Source organism: Cariama cristata, unplaced genomic scaffold (genome assembly GCF_000690535.1).
Source record: "Cariama cristata isolate BGI_N322 unplaced genomic scaffold, ASM69053v1 scaffold2625, whole genome shotgun sequence".
In the NCBI taxonomy this organism is placed as follows: Eukaryota; Metazoa; Chordata; class Aves; order Cariamiformes; family Cariamidae; genus Cariama; species Cariama cristata.
In genome coordinates this window covers 1-21,245 of record NW_009616751.1, presented here as the reverse complement: position 1 = coordinate 21,245, position 21,245 = coordinate 1, and the positions used below count along the sequence as shown (strand labels likewise).

Here is a 21,245-nt window from a genome sequence, read left to right as displayed (position 1 = left end):
AAAGTGTGTAGTTGTGGGTTTGAGGTGACCCAGTTGGTTTATTAGGGTCCTGAGTTCCTCTGAAGTCACCTGACAGAAACATCCTCTCAGGTGACTAGAGCTGTAAGAGTTAAGGGCAGGTTAGAGGGGAAGAATAAGTTATCTAAGTATCTAAAAATCTTTTTTTGTTTGTTTGTTCATTGATAGGAAGAATTCTTCTGTGTTAGATATTTAAGAGGGACGACCACTATTCCAAAGAACTTGCAAACATAACCAAGCTGTTTAATGCTACAGAAAGAAAACCACGTGTGTGTTAGATATAGTGTTAGATACAGGCAGAGCAAAAGAAAGGAGTCTTTCCAATAACAGGGCTCATCTGCAGCCTGACCCCTCTCCTTAGGGTCTGGTGACCTTGGCAGGCCCAGGCAGGTGGTGCTGCAAGAAGGTGACTTTCAGGAGCAGGGCTCTTTTTTGGCTTTGGGGGCTATGGGGATGTGGCCAGAAGCAAGGCAGTTGCTCTGAGTTGTTATGGAACGTAATGAGAAGGTGATTGGCAGAGCTGCCTGGTGAGGGTGCAAACGAAGGGAAGCTGAAGCAAATGCAGGACATTAAGCAATAGAGGAAGATGCTCAGATGTAAGCTGAAGGCATGTATCACATGAGAGTTGTCAATAGCCTGAATGTAAGGGACTGAGGGGAAGGAAGAATTACAGTGAGTATGAGGGTGGCACAGCAGATTCAAACAGTCAAGAGTGATTAGAAAAGGGGAAGGCAGGGGTGAGAAAGGAAGGACAGATGATGGCTGTATTAGCTATACTATGGCTAATGTAAGAGAAATGCCAAGCTGTTGCAGAGAGTGCTTAGACTTGATCAGTGTTAAGTCTAATTGTACTAATCATAGGTATGCTAGTCTTTGTCAGCAATTTTCTTATTGTGAAAATATCTCATTATTCATTAGCTTTTAAAATATTTTTAGAGAGACATTTGATGTTTATATGACAGCCCAAATAGCAGAAAGAATAGGAAACAAAAAGCTAAGTTGATGATCAATTACGAAATTTCATAATGAATTTGAGTAGGGTAGTTTAAAGTTATCCACAAAACTAAAATGTTTCCTATAACTGTTGCTGTTTTCCTAGTAAATGAGATTGCAGTATGTCTTTATTGATCGGGATTAACAAAATACCAAAAAACTGAAGTAGAAAATCCAGGCAGCATAAGAAAATAAACTATTGTTACCAAAGAAAGCTTGGTTACAAAAGAAGATCTATAATCTCCTGCATTTCCTCTCAGATTCTGATAAAACCATGGTCTGATTTTTAAAAAAATATTTACAATGTTAAATGGCAGCATTCTTGTAAGGAAAAAATAAGTTTCTCTGATTATGTAGCAAGTAAGCGTTCTTCTGGGATTCACACTGTAATTCTGTTATTTTGATCTTTAATCAAATTCCTTAAATTAAAAATAATAAAGTTAACCAAAAGAATTCTATCTCTGGTTCTCATAGCATAGGCTGGTGAGCATAAGATCACCATTCACTCTGTCATAACTCCTGTGCTGCAGATAATTCAGTTTGTAATACCAAACTTGTAGATGGGTCTTGCTTTGAACAGTTTAACCTCACTAAGCTAGTGTTTGAGGAGGAATTATATTGTACACTACTTGAAAGCACAAGCAAAGAAGAGGAAAAACTTACAACAACTTGCTTATAAAAGTGAGAGGACACCTGGCACAGAAACGCCAGAAATAGCTTTGATCAAAGGGAGGTCCTGAATCTAGAGCTGAATGACGAAGTTCCTTTCAGTGTAACCTAGAGGTGTTTTAATTTTAGGGTGGTTTTATATAAAACTTCAATTTAAAAAAAAATTTTTTTCTCTCCTCTCGTGATAGCTGTACTAGTTCTAGTTTTCATATATTTCCAGCCATAGGCAAAGAAATCAGCTCTTGAATACTACTTATTTGTATGTAAGAATGATCCAGGGCTTTGAAGGGTTCTGACCACAGTGGTCTTGTTGGCTTGTTTATGAGCTGGCTGGGGAGATGGAACAACTCTGCAGTACTTTCCTTTCACAAAAGCTGAATTGGATAATGGTTCATTTGCTCAAAATTCTGTCTTATGCAGCATTCGATGACTGGCTTTGGCCGCCTTCCTTGTGAAGGAGGTTGCTGAGGGAACTAGTGAAGCGACTTACACTGACACGGATTTTGAAATGAGAGATCCCTTTAAGTTCCTCGATGGATACAAATGATGCAATATCCTTTCTTGCTTCATAACTGGGCCTCGTGGCAGGAAGAAATAAGTGGATGCTGTTAGAAGGCGGGACTGTGTTGTCCATTCACTAATTTCTTCAGGAGGGTGGAGTGATTTGTTGGGAATCCTTTTCTGTATCTGCCATGCTAATTTTCAGTTGGTGGTGATTACATTACAAGAGGGTTTTGCATGTTTTTGGAGCACAAAAAGCACCTCTTACATTTGAAAAGATTTGTTGTGTTCTGATTTTCTCGTGGGACGCTGCTACAACTGTATATGTTCCTGAGGGTTTCAAAACTGGAGATCTGTGGGGTCTGATCTTCTGTACTGAAGACTAATGTAGGTATTCAAACCAATATCCTGACGTCAATGCGCTGCGTAACTGTTGGCTTCACATTGGGTTTCAATTTGGGATGCTAACTCGGGGCGCAGGATGTAGATTTCAGTCCTGCTTAGCTGAGGGGTTTTTTCCTCCTCAATTTTGGTACCATTGTAGCAGAGGAAGCTGGCAGGTGTGTTAGACTATGAAGGAAACAGTCAGGATAATGGATTATCAACTGGGTTTGTCATCTTGGATCTGCCTTCTCTTAGGTATGAAACTTTCACTTAAATTGATTGGAAGGTCAAACTATGTGCCTGAGAATTTGAGTGGAAATAGGAAAGTAACTGCAGGATTGGGGCATGGAGGGTGAAGGTCTGTTTGTGTATTAATGTCATATTAGTATTGATTTGTTATGTGCATAGTGAAAAAGGGTTTGCCTTTTATTTGTATGAGGACAACCTCCAAACAGATTTCATTTTCTCCTTTTAAGCTGTACTGTTTCTTTCCTGTTTAGTGCTGCTGTTGCAATCTCTGCTCTTAGAAGAACTGTATGAATTTCTCCAGACTTTCTCCCATTCTCTGATTCTCCAGCTCACAATGAGTCACCCACCAGTACAAAGCCACATGCAGATGAACTCAATTTAAGAGGGAAGACCTGGGAAAAAGCAGTTTACATTTGTCTTCTCAGAAGCAGAGGTACCTAGGTAGTTGTTTCTGTATTTGTCCAGGCAGATCTAGGTACATCCTCTGCAAACATTATTCTGTAACGTGTATTAGGACTACCAACAGAGTCATTCAAGAAGGAAACATGTATCCAAAAAAAATCCCTTTGAAAGAAAACTTCAGAATATCTAGTGCTATTCCTGTATATTGTAAGTTCTGAAGGGCAATCTGGAGGTACAGGTGATTATGTGTTAATACAAATTTAGGGTATTTAACAGAAATGATGGGGATTTTAGGGGAAAATTGTGGGATAGAGTAGGGCTGAACAACGGAATACAGTGTATTGCCGATCTACCACAAGGGAATATTTAATGTTAAAGAAGATACATTATTAGAAAAATGGTGGAATCTTTCATGTGACCCTACTTAAACTGGCAAAATTGTTTGAGAGACTAGTTGCAAAAGAAGAAAGTAGGAAATTGCAGGTGAGTTTCCTTTCAAGAAGGATGAAAGTGAAGTGCTCCAATGCTTAGTATGAGAATTGTTTAGTGAACCAGATTTGGGAAGGAAGTAACAACAAGACTAGCCAAAACTAGAGAAACTTCAGAAACCCAGTAGCAGTAAATTAGTACAATGTAAAATAAAATGAAAGCTTGATCACATGAAAAACTAATTTATGACATTAATATTTTTCAGAAAGGTTTTTTCGGATACATTAAACATCAAAATAAAACTTGTTATATAGATGTGGAAGGTAAAAATAAATGAAAATAATGCATGCTGATCTCTACTGATAAGGAAGTTCTTTTATCTACCACACAGAGCTAGACTTCGAAACTTATTCCTATGTAATGTTTCTGAGACCTGGATTTTAGCAGGAGAGGTTAGATATCGTCAACAGATAAGTTCTTGTATGTGCAGATAGAAGCGAAAGAACTTTTTGGAAGTTAAAAATTTGTTAGGGGTTTATTAACTTACCTCAGCAACTTAGTGTACCCTGTCCTGTCTTCATATTTTCTGTTGTTAGCACTGGCTGCTTCACAGCAGTTGCTGTTTTTGTTTGATGCTGTTCACTGCTGAACAGGTGCTGTATTCCACCCAAGAGTTCTGAAATTAAGTACAAGATTAAGTGACTTATGTCTAAACTTTGAATCATTTGGGGAATCAAAGGCATGATAATATTCTTGAATCATTAATTTTATAATCTTTGGTTTTATATATTTATTGTTTAGAATAATTCTGAGAACACTAAGTTTATAAAATCAATTACTATTCTGTTGTGAATCAGCATACAGCAGTATTGATTTCTAGGTGGGACAATTCTATCTTTGCATAGTACTCAGTAAATCATGTTTTTTATTTGGAAAAATTTTTCCGCATCTGCTTCTCCTTAATGCTGCTGTGGGGTGACATTTAATAAAATTTATCTGATCTACAGGTCATTTGTATACCTCAATTAAGATTTTTATAAAATGAAGTTCAAAAAAGTTTTGGTATGGCTATAAGTGAGTAATTTGGCATGGTTTCATTTGAAGATAACTCTTGTGATTCTTGAGAAATAAAGATCAGGGAAGCAGTTTGCCTTAAAGACTGCTTTCTGTTGTTTTAACCAAATTTCACTGTTGATCTGCACCTGAGTATTTGAAATATAGGCAATTCTTAGCCTATTTTAGTCAATACCCCTTGCTTTGCTTCTGCTTACTTTTTGAGGTTACGTCCTTCATATACAACACGAGTTCTTGAATGTGGTTGCTCATTTTGAAAGCAGTTACTCTTAGAATTGCTGTTTAAAGGATCAAAGTGTGTATTTTTTTAAATGCTTCTGCTGCTTAGAACTTGGAAGTTGATTATATTTAACATGTAACCTGCTATGACCATAAATATTTAAAGGCTGTTACCCTGTTTTCAATTTTATTTGGATATTCGGTATTACAAACAATTCCGCACAATATTCCTGCTTTGATTGCTAAGATTGCAATTTAGTAATTTTGCTAAAAGAGCATGAGTAAGTATGTATGGCTGTATCTGTATACTGAGTATAAATACTTTATTTATTGTACTTAACTGTAAGTACATGACATAAAACCTATTTCAAAGACCAGTCACAACAGAAGTTAAAAAAGCCAGAGATTTGTGGAAGGGAAATTAATGTTAGTGTCTATAAACTGATACAGTTTAATTACAGGTTCTAATATTTAGTATAATTATACAGTGCTTTTCACTTTCATAGTTCTAATGTGAACTAATTTATCCTCATGACACCTCTCTAAAGCACATAATACTACTTATCCCTGGTTTAAAAGTGAGGAGCAGGCTTTGGTCTTGGTACCGATCTGTGCTGCGGAGATGAAATTCAGGGCTACCCATGTTCCTCCCCGCAGCCAGACTGTCCATCTGCTAAAGCCTCGTGCTGCCCGTTCAGGGCCATGCCACACCCTGAGCAAAGCCACCACCTTTGGGCTGAACCTTCAGCTCAATGTTGAGCCTGAGCCTTCTTGATGGCTGTTGCTGGGACTTCATCTCGCAGCTCCTGAGGCAGCTCCCTTCTGTTGCTTGTCCATATAGTTTCTTGTCTACGCATCAGGTCCCATGACTTCAGAAGAAAGTGGCAGTGTAGGAATCCTGTCTGTTGCTCAAGAGTGATCTGTGTTTGAGTGGGAGAGAAAACAGGCTAGATCAATGAGTGTTCACCTGACTGCAAGTGGATGTGATGATCTTGAAAAGTGCCTGGTTCAGAGACATGGAGGTGGTTGTGTCTCGACACTAAAACAAGCGTGACCATAGGCCATGGAAGCTGAGGCTTCCCCAGCCGCACTACTAGGAAGCTGGGCTGCTGCTGTGGTGGGAAAGTGAGTGGTTTGGACTCATACCGGATCGGACATGCTGTCTCCATGCCTTGTTAGTCCATGGCTGTTGCAGAACACTGCCAATGGTGTTGAAAGATCGGTGAATTACAACTGTAGCTGGTGCTGGTTACATGTATGATGAAATTTTTTTTTACACATCCCAATTAAAAATTTTGGTTGTACTGTAGTACACATTTTGAGTGTAGCCTGTAAAAGATCTTTTAAGAAAAAAATTGCTCCGAGTCAGACCTATCTGTAGTACTATGCTGAACAGCATTGTAGGGCTTGGTGTCTTCAACTTTTCCAGTCTTCTAGCCTACTGGCATGAAAATAATGCTGGTGTAAGTATAGTGATGCTGAGCCCTTGGGGAAGGTATGTTTGGGATCATGCTGGGAGAAGAGGCTTTGGTGGGGGCAGTGCTGCTGGCCTGGGGCGGCAGGCGCCCTCATTCCTGTAAAGAAACCCTGTTGTTAAAGAATCTGCGGTAGCTGTGTTGAAATCTAACCTTCTAGCACAAACTGACTGATGAGCTTTTGATAAAATGTAAACGGTTACGGAAGGAATTTTGTTTTCTTTTCCTAAATAGGAAAGCTTAGCTGAGGAATCTCAGGCTATTTTTAATTCAATTTAAAAGTAACCATACCAAGATTATTTAAAGATAAATCTCCATTAAATTGAGGGATAAATATAAGTGTATATTGGTGCTTTTATATAGTTCCTTTTCACAGGTCTTTTCTCTGTTTTAAAGCACTGAAATATTTAAACTATTTGCAAAGTGATACTGCAAACCTGGGTCTGTGTAACAGCTGCACTGCTTGTTCTCATGTGGCTTGATTTCCCTTTTTATCTCATTCTTTGCAATTGAAGACTTAGCAGTATGTGTTTTGTGTAGCTGGCTGAATTAAAAGTCCCTTAAAACTAACCTACTAAAGATGGAAGTGGAGGTTTTTTTATTCCTTGGTTTTTGTACTGTCTTGGACTTGATTCCTGCCTTCTGAGGCACTATGATGATTCCTGTGGAAGGCAGGAGAGTTCATTCACATCTTCAAAGACACAATTTGTTATTAATCTATATATGTATATGTTTTATATATATACACACACACACATAGAGCAGTGCAGTGTGCCCAGCTGTAGGCCCTGGAGTTGGAGGCAGTTTAGGAAGTTGCTGAGCTGAAAGATACTTTTTACTTTCTGAGCAACTAGTAGACAGGATATCCCTCTGACTCTTTAAATCTTCCAGTTGTATTTTCATTGAGTAAAGATTCCAGCATTCCCTGCAACTGCTCAAAAGCTTCACCTGCATGGCAGAGCTACAATTGTGAAATGAAGGCTTGAATTGATAGAATCAATGTTTAGTTCCTATACCTCTGAAGACTTGTAGCTATACTTGCTTTTCAAGTTCTCAAGACTTCTTTGAAAAAGCAATTTTTTACAAATCTGGCTATGTGATTTTCCTTTCCTGCTAGTATCCCTTTTTTTGGAGGGGGGGTGGGGGATGTACAGGGGTAATATGGACTCAGATTTAAAAGTGATAGATAGTGTAATGTGATTCCAATTCTAACATCTTCTCAAAATCTAACAGAGATAGAGATCACACATTTGTGACAAGTCCAAAATCAAAATGTCAAGTTAACTTGAATCTTGCGCATGCTTAAAGTACCTTACATGTGGTGTAGTGATGCAGTACCTTGAGTTGTTTCCCTGACAGTCTAGATAAGTGCTTTTCAGCCTTTTCAGTTTGATTACATTTTAAAAAATATCCAGTGGAGGTACAGGCTTCTTCAGAAAAGTATAGATTGCTAAATGGTGCAAGAACTTGTTTTAGTTTATTTTGTCAGCCTTTAGAAGAGGCCACTGGTGGAAAATCACTGATCTGAACTTCAAAATTTGAGTTAGAGCAACCTGGGGCCAAAGCCCTGCCTGATATAAATCTAGTGACTTCAGTTCACACTAGGCTAATTCAAGTAGAGTTGCTCTGTTTTGACCCTGTGCTGATTATGTTGCCTATGTAAAAATGCTCCTTTGGAAGCTCCATAGTCTTACACAGCTGTAACTCTTACTGATGATGGAAATGCCTTTAGTGCTTTAAGACTTTGGATTTGTTTGGGGATTTTTTTTTTACTCTTTGTTTAGCTTTGCAGAGCTGTCACAGCTCAGAGGCAGAGAGGTGATGATTTTCCTCATGTTCATCAATAGCAGTGCTCACTAGCAGTCACTTAAACCTGGGTGAGATTGCTGAAGGTTGCTGAATTTCACAAGTGTTTTGGCGAGAGTGATTTTAACATCACAGCTGTGGAAATACTATACAGAGTCTAATTTCCTTTGTAAAAGCATTCTAGTATAGCTGCTGAGATGGGATGAAGAAAAGCTCAACTTGATTTTAATGTTTTGTTAGAAAATACTATTTATTTAAATACCTTTTTACAGGCTATGATTTCTAAGTGCTTAAGACTACTCAGGAGAAATATAAGTCCATTTTAAAGAATATTTTGATTCTAGCCAAGACATACAAATCAGGACAAAACACAAATCCAAAAAGCTCTGCAGTAGTGTGCTCCTGTGGACCCAGGAACCTCTCTTTGTACAGAACATAATGATTTCTTTTCTTGCTGTTTGCAGGTGCTCCTGACCCAACAGCAGGTGCTAGCATAGATGATGAAAACTGCTGGCATTTGGATGAGGAACAGGTCCAAGAACAGGTTAAACTCTTCCTCTCCCAGGGTGGATACCATGGATCAGGGAAGCAGCTCAATTTGCTTTTTGCAAAGGTGTGTTGGAGTACTCTAAACCTTCCCTTTTTTCTCTCCCCACTCCAAGCCAGTCTGTACTTGTTTGTGTCTTACTCAAAGTCCTGTTGTTCTAAAACAAGACAAAGGCTTGGGAATGTGATGGCAACTTAATAATGAGTTGTACACCGATGGACTGCAGTCTGGTGTGTCTTGATCAGTGTAACATTTCAGCCGTTGGCAGCTTTGCTGTTCTATTCCTTCCCATCCCCAGAATGTTGGAGGAACCTGTAGAAATTAGTCTTGTAGCAGTTTGCATAATACAACTGTGAATTATTTGTGGAAGAAGTGTCTTTGAAGAATTGCTATGGGATACTGAAACAAAAAATTGTTAAAATTGGGCAGGTAGACTACTCTTTCTACTTAAAAATTTCACATATATAATTTACATTTCTTATTTAACAGAGGTGGAATATTTAACACTGCAGCATATTGCCTGTACTGTGATTTTCTTTGTTTTTTCAAGTTTGTCTTAAAAGACTTGTTTCCTAGGTGCGAGAGATGCTAAAGATGAGAGATTCAAATGGAGCTCGCATGTTGACGTTGATAACAGAACAGTTCATGGCTGACCCTCGTCTGTCACTTTGGAGGCAACAAGGAACTACAATGACTGACAAGTATAGGCAGCTCTGGGATGAACTGGGTAAATGCGCAGACTTCAAAATTATTTAAGTGTTCATGTGTATAATGGAGAAACAATTACATATTTGAGGTGGAGAGAAACTTTATTGTGGTACTAGGTAAAACAGGTTAGAGTTTTCTGCAGTTTTGCTTGTTCAGTTAAGGTTGGGTGAAATTGAATTTCTGATCTACAGCATGAGACAGTTGCAGCTGGAGGCGAGGAAGCATGGTATGACACAAGTACAATTGCAACAGGTTGTAAGTACCTGAGGATCTAAAAAGAATAAAGCAAAGACTGGAAATATAGTTACACAACTGAGGGTAAGGATATAAGCCACTAGTGCTAAACTGGAAAGGTTAAGGAAGAAATCAATTCACAACTAGCGAGAAATAGAAGGCAAAGAGAGAATATTCATTAAGAGTATGAGAAGATAGCAACAAAGTAAAGTAGAAGTTCATTACTGAGCAGGAAAGAAGATCAAATAACAGAGAGCTAAAACAATTAACACTGCTTTGCAAGAAAGGTCAGTTGTGACCGGATACCTGACTTAGTTGTACAACAGAGGCAGGCACACAGGTGAAATGGGAAAGGAATATTTAAACTGGTAAGGTCTGAGGATACTTGCTCTAAAGTGTTCCAGAAACTTGCTAACACATTTTTGAACTATTGCTTCAGAAGTTCTCAAAATCTATAGGAATTTGTGCTAGGAAGAGGGAATTCAAAACAACTTGAACAGAAGTGTCACCAATATTTTAAAGATGGGGAGGTGAGTGGAAAGAATATTAAGTAAGCACAAGCATTGCTTTCCTAGGTATAAGGTACTGGAACAAACTACTAACGAGTTGGTGCGTAAGTGAGAAAATAAAAGTGATAAAAGTCAACCTGAATTACTTAAAACACAGTGGTAAATCTAATTTGTTTCTCTAAAAGGTAATTCACTGAGTGTATGAGTGAAGGGATTGATGTGTATATCTTAACTGTAGTAAGGTTTTGGATGCTGTCTTGGAGACTTTCTCAAAGCAAGCTGAAGACACATAGCCTAAAGGGAATTGCCTTATGGTTCACGGAACTTGGAGTAGTTACCTGTGCTCACATTCAATCTGGAAAGACATTTCGAGTCTAAGCTTAAAAGGGTCCGTCTTGAGACGTATTCTGATCTGACTTAGGTGGCATGGAACGTAGAAATAAATAAATATTAAATAGCAAACAAACAAAAATACCTTACAGATGATGCCCTATGGGACATCATGTAAACACTGCAGAGAGCCGAAGATCATAATGCTCTTGATATATCTTAAAGGTCCAAAATCAGGTGAAATGAAATTAAATCCAAGCAAGAATAACATGCTTTCTTTAGAAAGGACGTGTCAAAAGCAAAACTTATGTTTTCCACTGTTAAAGGTTAAAGATGACTGTGGCTGATTGCATATTGAATGGTGGGGCTAGGAGTGGTTATAACCTGTTTGGTGTAAGTTATGTGCACTCTACATGAAGCATTAGGCTAATAAAGCAATAGCTATCTAGTTGTGATAATAGACTTGTGTCGTGGAAAGCCTTAATATCAGAGCAGGCAAAACTCTTTCAGAGGACGTAGATATAACTACTTGTCTTCAACTGTAACAGCCTTTTAGTATGTCATTTTTATGATGCCTTGGCTTGTTGAGGAGTAACAGTTTTTGCCAAACAGGGCACATGCTTAGCTGGACATGTATGCAGCAAAATTGTATCCCACCATACTGAAAACTGGAGGGTCTCATGCTTCATTGCTTATGTGGGTTGAGCTGGTAGGTGGTGGGAGAGGCAGAAATGTGTTCTCCATCTGTTACCTGTAGCAGTCTTACCCCATGCTGCCAATAAACATAAAAGATTTTGTATAATTGTTTTAGTGGCTCCCCTTCCTGTTTCATCAGTTTCATATTAACGTCGTTTTCTTGACAGCAACTGTCTGAAGGTGGAATCTCTCTCTCAATTTTAAATTAATTGAATTGATTAGTTTACCTGTTTAGCCAGAATTATAGGTGCCACTACCAAAAAGCTGAGTGCAACCTCCAGCCTCAGCAATACCTCAGCTGCTGCATTTGCAATTTGAGGCAGACCCTGTTGTTTCAGTCCTGAACTGCTCTGCCACCTCTAACAGTATCAAATATGTTGATCATGTACCATGGTTTCATTTGTAAGTATATTTAAATCACTTCAGGTGTTCAGTAGGCTAAGAGTAGAACTTAACTTGTTTCTTTGACCTCCAGCTTATATATATGTTGCTGAACTGCCCATTTCCCTACACCAGTAGGATTCCTTCCACTGGTGCTTAGTAAGTTCCCTCAAAATTGCTGTTTGGATGACTCTCTCCAGCTTGGCTCCTACCTTGTGTGAAAGTTACAAGCTACTACAATGTTTTTGATAGGATTTCGCCTTGAGTTTCACTCAAATTAAATGCATTGCTTTTTCCAGGTGAAATGTGCATATCTAAAAAAAGTATATGTAGAAAGGTTGAAGGAGATTTTAAGGGAGACCAGAGTTAGAATAGCAAACTGCAGAAGGAAGAGCAGGATGGCCCTTGCAACATATGATCTGTGCTAGCAGTGGCAGAGAGAACTCAGACATTGGGATTAAGCGAGTGATGTTGTTATGTTCTAAAATAATGTTGGCTTCATGTCTTGTCATATTCTAGGATGTCAGAGAACTAAAATATCAATAAAAGGAGTGAGACAGGCCTTTGCATACTTTTGTTATTATCTGTTGAGCATAATCTGGAAGTGACATAGGTGTTTTTTAAAAGTTTTATCTATGATCCCATTTATTTCACAGGTAGGTAGCAATTTAACATTGTAGTTAGAGAATTTTAGGATGTAAATGGTAAGTAAACATAAATTCTGCTCAGTAAAGGCTTGCTTGTCCTGGTATGCTGTCTGCCAACTGCTAGACATATGACAACTTTGTCAGTTCCATCTTGGCATAGGCTTTTAAGCATACTTAAATAACTTCAGCTTTGCTCCTTGACTGGGTCACTTGAGCCTTTTGTTAGAACTTAACTGGTTCTTCCTGCCTGGCGCTGGGCATTGGCAAGGTTACTGGAAGGACACACTGGGCTCTGATCTTTTTTTTGCTGAAGTTTATGGTAAATTGTTAACTTCAGTACAAGTCAGATTGGGTTTGAATGTTTGAAGGTTCTGATTTAAAAAGAAAAAAAAAAAACAAACAAAAAACCCCACCAAAACCCATGCCCAAAACCTGCGAATACTTAGATGTGAAGTATGAACCTGGTCAATTTCTAATACAAAGTCCTAATTCTGTAAGCAATTTGTGATTCAAAAGCCTCAAGTTAAGAAAAAAACTTACACATAACTAACTAGTTGATTTTTAGAGCCTTTAGATCAGAAGGAAGAAAATAATAATTATGCTCAGCAGATTCCCCAGTTGTACATCAAAGAATGGGTTGAGCTAAATGCTACTTGTGGAACTCCAAAGGTGGAGTATTGGAAAGATCAAGATTACAGGTCAAAGCTGTAAGGCTTGCTCAGATTCTTCTAGCATGAGAAGTATAGGTGCAACTTCAGTGAAGCACTGGTGAACACTTCCAAATTCTCACAGAAACACATGAATCTTCTTTCCAGAGTTTAGAGTGGAGTTGGAATTCTTCATGTTGTTACTGTTTAAATGGTGTCTCAGTAGATAAATTTCATGTGCTGATCTTTAACTCTTGGTGACTATGGTTGAAGACTTCAGTATGTCAGAATGATTAATTATCTGAAGCCCCTTGGTTTGCCTTTTTAATTAAATTGCATTGGGAAAATGAGGGGATATGGAAATGCACGGTAAATATCTACTGGTGCCTGTTGAGCTGAGATCTCTGATTTGAAGAAGAGGTCAGTTAACCTTCTTTGTAGTCTAGAGGGGAAAAAATGGATCATGCAATCTTACTACAGCAGTAATTCATTAGTATTCATCCATGAACAATTAAGTAAAAGTTGTTTGTTTTCTACGAAACTGAAAAGATTTCCTTAAAGTAGAGGAAAATTTGACTTTGTGCACCAGCCCAGGGATCATGATGGCTGCGAGGCTCTGCTTTGGAATTAAATGTTGAGCACTGCCAGATGCCAGACATCGGGAAGAGGCTGAGTGTTGTCGGCAAGTGGGATCTGCAAGTTAATTGGTGTTTTCTGCAGGTTTCTGGCTGTGAAATGAAATTGGAAGCCCTTTAGCCACATGGATAATACAGGACCTGAATACAAATGTCACATGTCACCATCAGGGCCCACTGTGAAACAATAGTGTTCCCACTTGAACACTGCGCCATTACAGATCATTTAAATATGGGGATTACATTTAAACTAAAAGCCCCATTTGCCTTTTACTGCAATTTAAATGTCCTCTTAGCAAAAGCTAAGTGACAAATTAAATGAAAAAAGTGCCCACATTTTTAAAGCTGTAATGCAAAACAACCTTTTATTGCTTCTCATGTGCCACGAATGAATCATTATACTTGTCAACCCTAAACCAAGCCATAATTGGAGCAGCTACTGTTATCAAAGCGGGGCTGCTCTTGTGACAGCTTAATAAAGCTGAAACTGTTAAATTAAATCCCAGATGCTTAATCTGATGAAAGCAGTCAAGTAGAAGAATCTAAGACAAGTATCTACTGCTTGGTGGACTGATGGAGCCCAACAGCTTGTCAATGTGTAGATTACAGGATCAGATTTTTTTTGTGAACTACCATTTTCAGTATCTTTATATCCTTTTGCTTGCCTTTGTGGTGAAGAAACTTAACATAACTTGCATGTTTCAAAACAAACATTTCTAGTAGATTTCCTCCATTTTGATATTTAAGAACTATTTAAGGGGGAGGAGAGCTGTTTTAACTCAAGGGTTAGTTTCTTGTGGAACAAAAATATGATGGCTGTGTCATGTCCAAAGAGCTCTTGGAAGGCAGGGCAGTGGATAAAACTGGCGAAGTGTTCTGGTTTGCCTCATGCTGATCCTGGTCTCTGTTGGTGCTTTTATTTTATGGTGTTGAGGAGAACTTAAAAGGTATTCTGTACTTCCAACTGGGTAGTCTCCACATTTTAATGCATAAGCCTTTCCTGTCTGCCTCAACCACTTGTTGGTATCTAAAATTTTTAAGTGTAGGAACCTCTCATGATATTGCCATGAGCCTCATTCATGGGATAAAGCTTCCCTGGATGACATCCTTAGAATCCTTTCTGTTATGCATACTAAATGTGGTGTTGTCATAAAGGCATTTCCTGAGTGGAATAACATGCCTTTGCCTTAGTAGTTCTAGTAGTCTAGTAGTTTTTCACTAGCACTTTGCCCTGTTGTGGGCCTCTTTGTAGATGTTGGAGCAGCCTGGTGGTCTACTTTGAGTTTACATTTGCTGATACTTTGGCCACTTTCTGGATTAGAGTGACACGTTTTTGTGTTAAAATTTAAAACTAAAATATCATTTTACCAGGTCATGTCATGTAGAGAAATAGCACAGTATTTCCTGAAGGATCATGCCTAAATTTTTATTAGTAACACTTTGCTACTCATCTAAAACTGAATTCTAAATGTTGAGTTTAGGCAAGGAATCATTGTAAGATTAATTAAGAGAGATTTAATTACCAGTTTGCCATAAGCAAACTAATGATTGAGTGTTAAATAATACCTTTTTTTTTTTTTTTGGAAACCACTTTGAATTTTTCTGATAGAGGTTTATATTCATGTCTAGAAAATACGAAGTTAGATTCCTTTAACCTGAACTAAATGAAGCTATTCTCCATGTGTATTTCTGTCTCAGGCATTCCTTCCCGTTGCAATTAGAGACAAACTTGTATGAATGGGACATACCAGCTGTTCTAAACAGATTATCTATGCTTAATACTTAAGTGGAGGGGAAAAAAGCACAAAAGCAGCTAGGGTTGTTGCCAGTATGCCCCTGGAGAAATTCCTTCCTGATGCCAGATTTCATGACTACTTCAGGGCTGCCATGAAAAAGAATCACTAAAGTTAAGCATTCATTACAGTTTTTGAGCTCTAATACCATTTTTCTGGAGCTACATACTTCGTACAATCCCTTTTTAGGATCAGCTATGCAGTAGAAATACTCACTTTTCCCAGTTTTTGATGATATTTCAAAAATGGTACAGCAAGACTCTTTAAGTTTCATATTTGAGTGCCAAACCTATAGCCATATTTTCATTGTTTCTTTGAGTATCTGGTGTTCTAAATGGATCATGTTCTGTCTTAAGGCTAAGGAGAGTACCTGTGTCCTACACCTGTAGAGAATAAAGTCAACTTCAAATTTCTAAGTTTAGATTAATCAATTGCACGTAGTACATTTCTGGCCTTAAAGTGAAAGCTGTAAGAAGACTTAGATTTCAAAGGAGGTGGGATGCACCATGCTTTGCAACATTTCCCTTGATCTTTCATCGTGGGACTTCTAGGTAGAGTGGTATCTTACACATATGTGTCTTCAGCTGTATCATACCCAGTAGGCTGTCATTGCTTAATTGATAATCTTCCTCTTTTATTTAGTCTTAGCTGATGTGGTGTGGTTGCCATACGGTTGCGAAACACGAGTGCCTTCGTTTCATGCGCTGAAGGTTACACAGAGTAAGCTGTTAATGTATGTCACTGTATTTGAATGATTTGTGGTATTGGAGGCACTAAATTAACCATACTTCTGAGTTAGCATCACAAGACAGTTTTGCTGCTTTAAGGCCTGAGTTATGGATGACAACTTAAAGAAATTGCTGTCATGGCCCTGGAGTGTCTTGATTGTTGCTGTCACCTTCATTTTCCTGGTGAATGAAGCCAGGCTGCAGTTCTGTGAAGATGGATTCTGTCGATCTTCTCTGAGGATGATTTCCTTCCTCCTTTGTTATTGGCATGTACCATAATGGTATTTGAAATGAGGGTATATGAGGCCAGAGTATGACAGTAAGTGGGAGCTATTTTCAAAGAGGGTATTCTTTCCTGTGGCATTTATCAGATTTGAGGAATAATGGTGAAAGTAATTAACTTTAGTCTATAAGCGTCGCTTGAGGGGCTTATTTTTAATACCATACAGAAAGTTTGGGTTTCCATTTAGTTCAGTTGGAAGGAAAGTACTTTTACAGCAGGAGCCAAATTTCTTGAAATACCCACATTAAAACACTTTTTGAAGTTTTTATTTCTAAGCTGTTGAATTGTTTCACATATAAACGTCCTAAAAAAATTGTTTTGTATTGGAGCTGATACAAAACTTACTGTGACCCTAACTGTGGAATCATGACTGCCAAGATTAAGGGCAGAGTTTTACTGTGAGCCCAAGCTGATACTTAGCATTACCTTTTTCCTTCCTCTCACTCTTCATTAATACTTGAGTAACATGAAGCTGCCATATAATTTTCAAATACCACTTCTAATAAATACTAACACTAGAGAGAAGTAATAGATTTATGGAGAGGAATAACTGAATCTTTGCTGATTTCTCTGACCTTTATTGTGATCCAGCAATTGAGCCTTATGATATTTTCCAGTTTTCTGTATTGAATGGATACTGGAAAAATAACTGAAAAATTGGAAAGGTAATTTAAAGTGAGGCGTGCAAGAATCTCAGTCTGCTTGGATCTGTCAAAGCAAGACAAAGGAGATCCTTCATAATCTAAGATACCTACGTAAACTGAAAAATGGTCAGGGAAGAAACTTCTGCCAAGCAAACAAAAGGTAGCTGAAAATTGTAGTTGGAGCTGGCTGAATTTAAGTAGAAAACTAGAAATAAGCTTAGAATTTTGAGTTGTGGTAGCCAGGCAGTAGATCAGCTAATCATGAGCTGTACTAGATTCTTGTATTAGAAATCTTAATTGAAGTAGGCTGTTTTTGTAAAAACTCAACAGTTGCTTTTGCAGTGGAAGACGGAAGTAACTCAGGAAACCTGAGTACGAAGAAATTCAGACTAGACAATCAGAATGTGTTCTTCTGGCCAGTTACAGTGAGTTATTTACATTCTATGAGCATAGTTGTGCAGTCATACTTTTTTCTGAGCTTTGCACTATGCAAGGAAATGTTTGCACTTGCTCCACTGTTTAAAAAGAGAGGTATTTTCATCTCTTTCTTTTATAAATACCTTGTTTTGTTTGACAAACTTACCAAACTTCCTGATTTTGCATCTTCCTAAAAAAATTAACTGAGAGGAATTAATCTCAATGATAAATTTAAATAGAGGTAGATTAGTGTATTTATAGTTTGTAGTCATATGAACTTTTCTGGTGGAAATTGTCAAAGAAAATAGAGTGTGACTGCTGAGAGTGTATTACCAGTTAAAATATTTGGTAAAATATGTGATCTCTATTTTGAGCAGGAACATGCTTTCTGTTCATCACCTAGCTGTAAATATTGGCAACTACTTAAAATTATGTTAACATGCTCATAAAGGAGTATTTTGGTACTATTTGTGGTAGCATTAGTAGTGCTTTTACTCTCAATTGTTTGTTTTGTGAAAAAATGAATGGTTTTGTGAATATTAGGGAAGTTAATAAATGAGATTCATTTGCAGGTGCTTTATACTTTCCTCTAGCTTTGTAGGCTACTAGCCCATGCCTTGCTTCAGTGGTTAGGTTATAGGGTACTACATGTGCGTAGAGAGGCATCTAATGGACATGTGACAGATCCTAAGTGCTCTCTTAGGGAGATCGTAGTCTTAGGCTGTAAACTGCACCTTTCAAGCAAACTTCTGTTCTTATATGAAGCCCTTTGGTCAAATGGCACAGTGTCTGCAGAGATGCAGCAGTTCTTAAATTCAAAAAGGCATAACCTTGATTATGCAAGTGCTTGGTTAGTTCCTTTCTCCATTGTGCTAAAAGTTGAAAACCTAGGAATACAAGAGCAGGAGTTTTCATTACTTGACACACAGAGATCAGAGCATGTAGTTGATGATAGCTTAAAATAGAATCTCAATATGTAAATACCCATTTCCTTGCAGCCGAATGCATGTATACCTTTAACCCTTGGAGCAGCAGTATGTAGCAAGAGAGAAAGGGAAACTTAAGGAATTAGGCTTTTTTTTTTTTTAGTCCCTGGGTTGCACCTCCGTTCCCTCTAATGCATATTTGGAGTTTAGTGTGCAGAAGGGCAATGATTCCCTCTTGCCATCAGTGCTGCAGGTAATCTATTGTATTAATCAGCCAGCTAGTGTGAAATGCATGGGGAGTGATTATACTATCATACACAATACAATCAGCATGAAGCACTTGTCAAGACTAATACATCAAAGTTTAATTCAGTAATAGAATGAATTAGAGCAAAACGAAACACTTTGTTCTCCAAGAAACACAGCACCCATAGAAAGCTTTTTTTCCCTGGTCTGCACAGAGAAACCAGAATGCATTAAGGAATTGTTTTTATGAATAAATTTGCAACTTGGATCCAACTGAATGCTGAGAGGACTTTTCCTTGGGGTTCTTATCAAGGAGAAAACAGCACTGAAGTGCTTTACCGATCTTCACTATTCCATAAAAGCAACTGTTTAATTGGAGTGTTCCCCAGTGGGACTTCTGATTATACTTTGTTCTAATGGAGATCTCTCTGTGCCTGGAGGAGGGACGTGGCTTTGCCAGTCATCCTGAAGGCACTTGTCCTTCTCGTTGAGAAGAAGTAAATACCATACATTACCTTCTTTGAGGTTTCCAAGTGGCTATCCCAGTGAAAGTGTGTATGTGTTTAAAAAACAGATGTAAACCACTTTAAAATCCTTTGCTGATACTTCTACTTATAAGGGGGTCATAGGTTCTGTCTCCTAATATTGTTTCTATTCTGGCACTTCCAATGCTGGAAAATGTTGCTTTTGTAGTAGAATTGTTTGGGCTCAAGTGGGGCACTGTGGCAAGTGTGCAGCAAGTGCTGAAGCTGATTTGTCTGTCTGCACAAAGGGAATGATCTTGATTACCTGGCTTCACTTTCTTTGAAATGATCAAATAATACTAACCTGGTAGATTATGGGCTTTTATCTTTCTTAAGAAAGAGATGTGCATTAATGGGAAGGGCAAAGAAATGTCACAGTAGATGTGCATCTGTTTCTTTCATATTTTAATTTTGCAAATGAATGGATTGATCTTAACCATATTAAATGTAAAATTCCAAAGCAAAGACCAAGTCTCCGCTATTGATTACATAGGTATTGTAGATGAGGACATGCTGATCGAAGCTTAGCTACACAGCAGCCCTGACAAAGTAGCATAATATTTCTAGGAAAAACAGATTCTTGGGAAGAGTGTAATCAAATGGAATTGTATACTGGATCTTCCATTTTGGTCTGTGTTGCAGCCCCCCACTAAAACTGTTCCCATCACCACCTTCCCATTTACTTAGGCAAGAGTAAAATACGATGGGATTTATGAAAACTGAGCAGTGATGAATCTCTCCGGAGAGTCTGTAGACATTCCTTGCACTTCATTTGGTTTCATGAATACATCCATATACAGGATGTGTAATTACTACATCTACTTTTACAGTGACTGAATATATAATGTTTTTCAGTTTGCGTATTTAAATCCTAATTGGTGTAAAGGCACACTGTCCCTTTCTCCCCCATGAATTCAAAGGTATGGATGTCTACTGAGAAACACAAAAGTGCTGGTGTTCCCATGTACCTACAATGCAGGCATGCATTGGGTGAAACAGTAATGTAACCTATTTTTCCAGTGGGGTGAGGCACACTGAAGATGAATGACAACCGTGCATTTTCAAAGTACAGCTGTCTGAACTGAAGGTCTGTTTTGGCAAAGGTGGCTTTTTCCAGTTCTAGAGGGTTAGTGTGGAACCAAAATAGGCAATTGCTTGCTGCAATATGACAGTTCTAATATTCATTCCCTTGTGAAATTAATATCAAATTGCAGTCACAGTATGTCTTATTTTCCAATTATCTTCTGAGGGAAAAATTTTTGTATATTAGGTTGTGATCATTTTGCCACTGTGCTGTGAGGAGTTCTGTATCAGGAAGATGTAGGTCGCAGCCAAGGGGTCCAAATTAGAACTTTAATTCTGGTTTAGTAGCATGTATTTTGTGGGGAAAGAAGTGTGAGCCCATGAGGACCCGTATGAAAAGATACCTGGTGCCTGGGGAAAGGGAGACGGGAAGAAGAGAGCGAGCTGTGTTACAGAGAAAAACGGAGTATGTAAGCACAAACACATTTATTTTTTTTTTTTTGCATTTAATGAGACATTGTTCATATTGCAGGTGGCATTGTTGACATCATTAAATCTAGTCAAAACGGTAAACTGGAGAATGCCAGGAGTGTATTTTGGGAAACTTCTTTTGAGTATAGACTGTTGCCAACAGCAGTTTCCAGGCTGAAGTCAGTGGAAATGTATTTAGATACCTTCCCCACAAATTACAAGTAGCTGCCCTTCATTTTTCTGTAAGCCTTATCTGCAGTAAGGGATAAGTGTGATCAGTGGTTTCCCCAGATGGGAGGCATTAGACAGAAAATAGAGAATCTCTTGTTTGAGACTGGTGTAAGCCTTCAGGTTGGTGGTGACATTTAAGGGCCAGCTCGGGGGGGCTTCCACTGAGCAGCATCAGTGAAATACAAAGAATATCCTCCAGGCTCCTTCCAGTTGGCGTGTGGTAAAAATGTGGGCACAAGTGAACATTTTCCTCAGACTTTTGAGTGCTAGGAGCAGGACAGGAACCAGTGAATGGAAAGAGCCAGAATGAAGCAGATGCCAGGGGAGGGGGAAGACGCTTAGGGTGCAGAAGGAGAAAGAAATACAAATACAGGCAAATACACACACTCAGGGCAGGGGGGAGGGA

General features: G+C 38.4%; 1 protein-coding gene across 1 annotated transcript in view; it reads left to right on the top strand.

Annotated features, from left to right (window-relative positions):
- Positions 1 to 9,493, top strand: part of LOC104161732 (zinc finger SWIM domain-containing protein 6-like) — a gene marked incomplete at its 3' end in the record, with an annotated part of 16,048 nt that extends 6,555 nt beyond the window's left edge. The window contains exons 3-4 of the mRNA XM_009700265.1: positions 8,684 to 8,832; positions 9,343 to 9,493. Coding sequence (XP_009698567.1) covers positions 8,684 to 8,832; positions 9,343 to 9,493 — 300 coding nt within the window. The remainder of the gene's footprint in view (positions 1 to 8,683; positions 8,833 to 9,342) is intronic.
- Between the last annotated feature and the right edge of the window lie 11,752 nt (positions 9,494 to 21,245).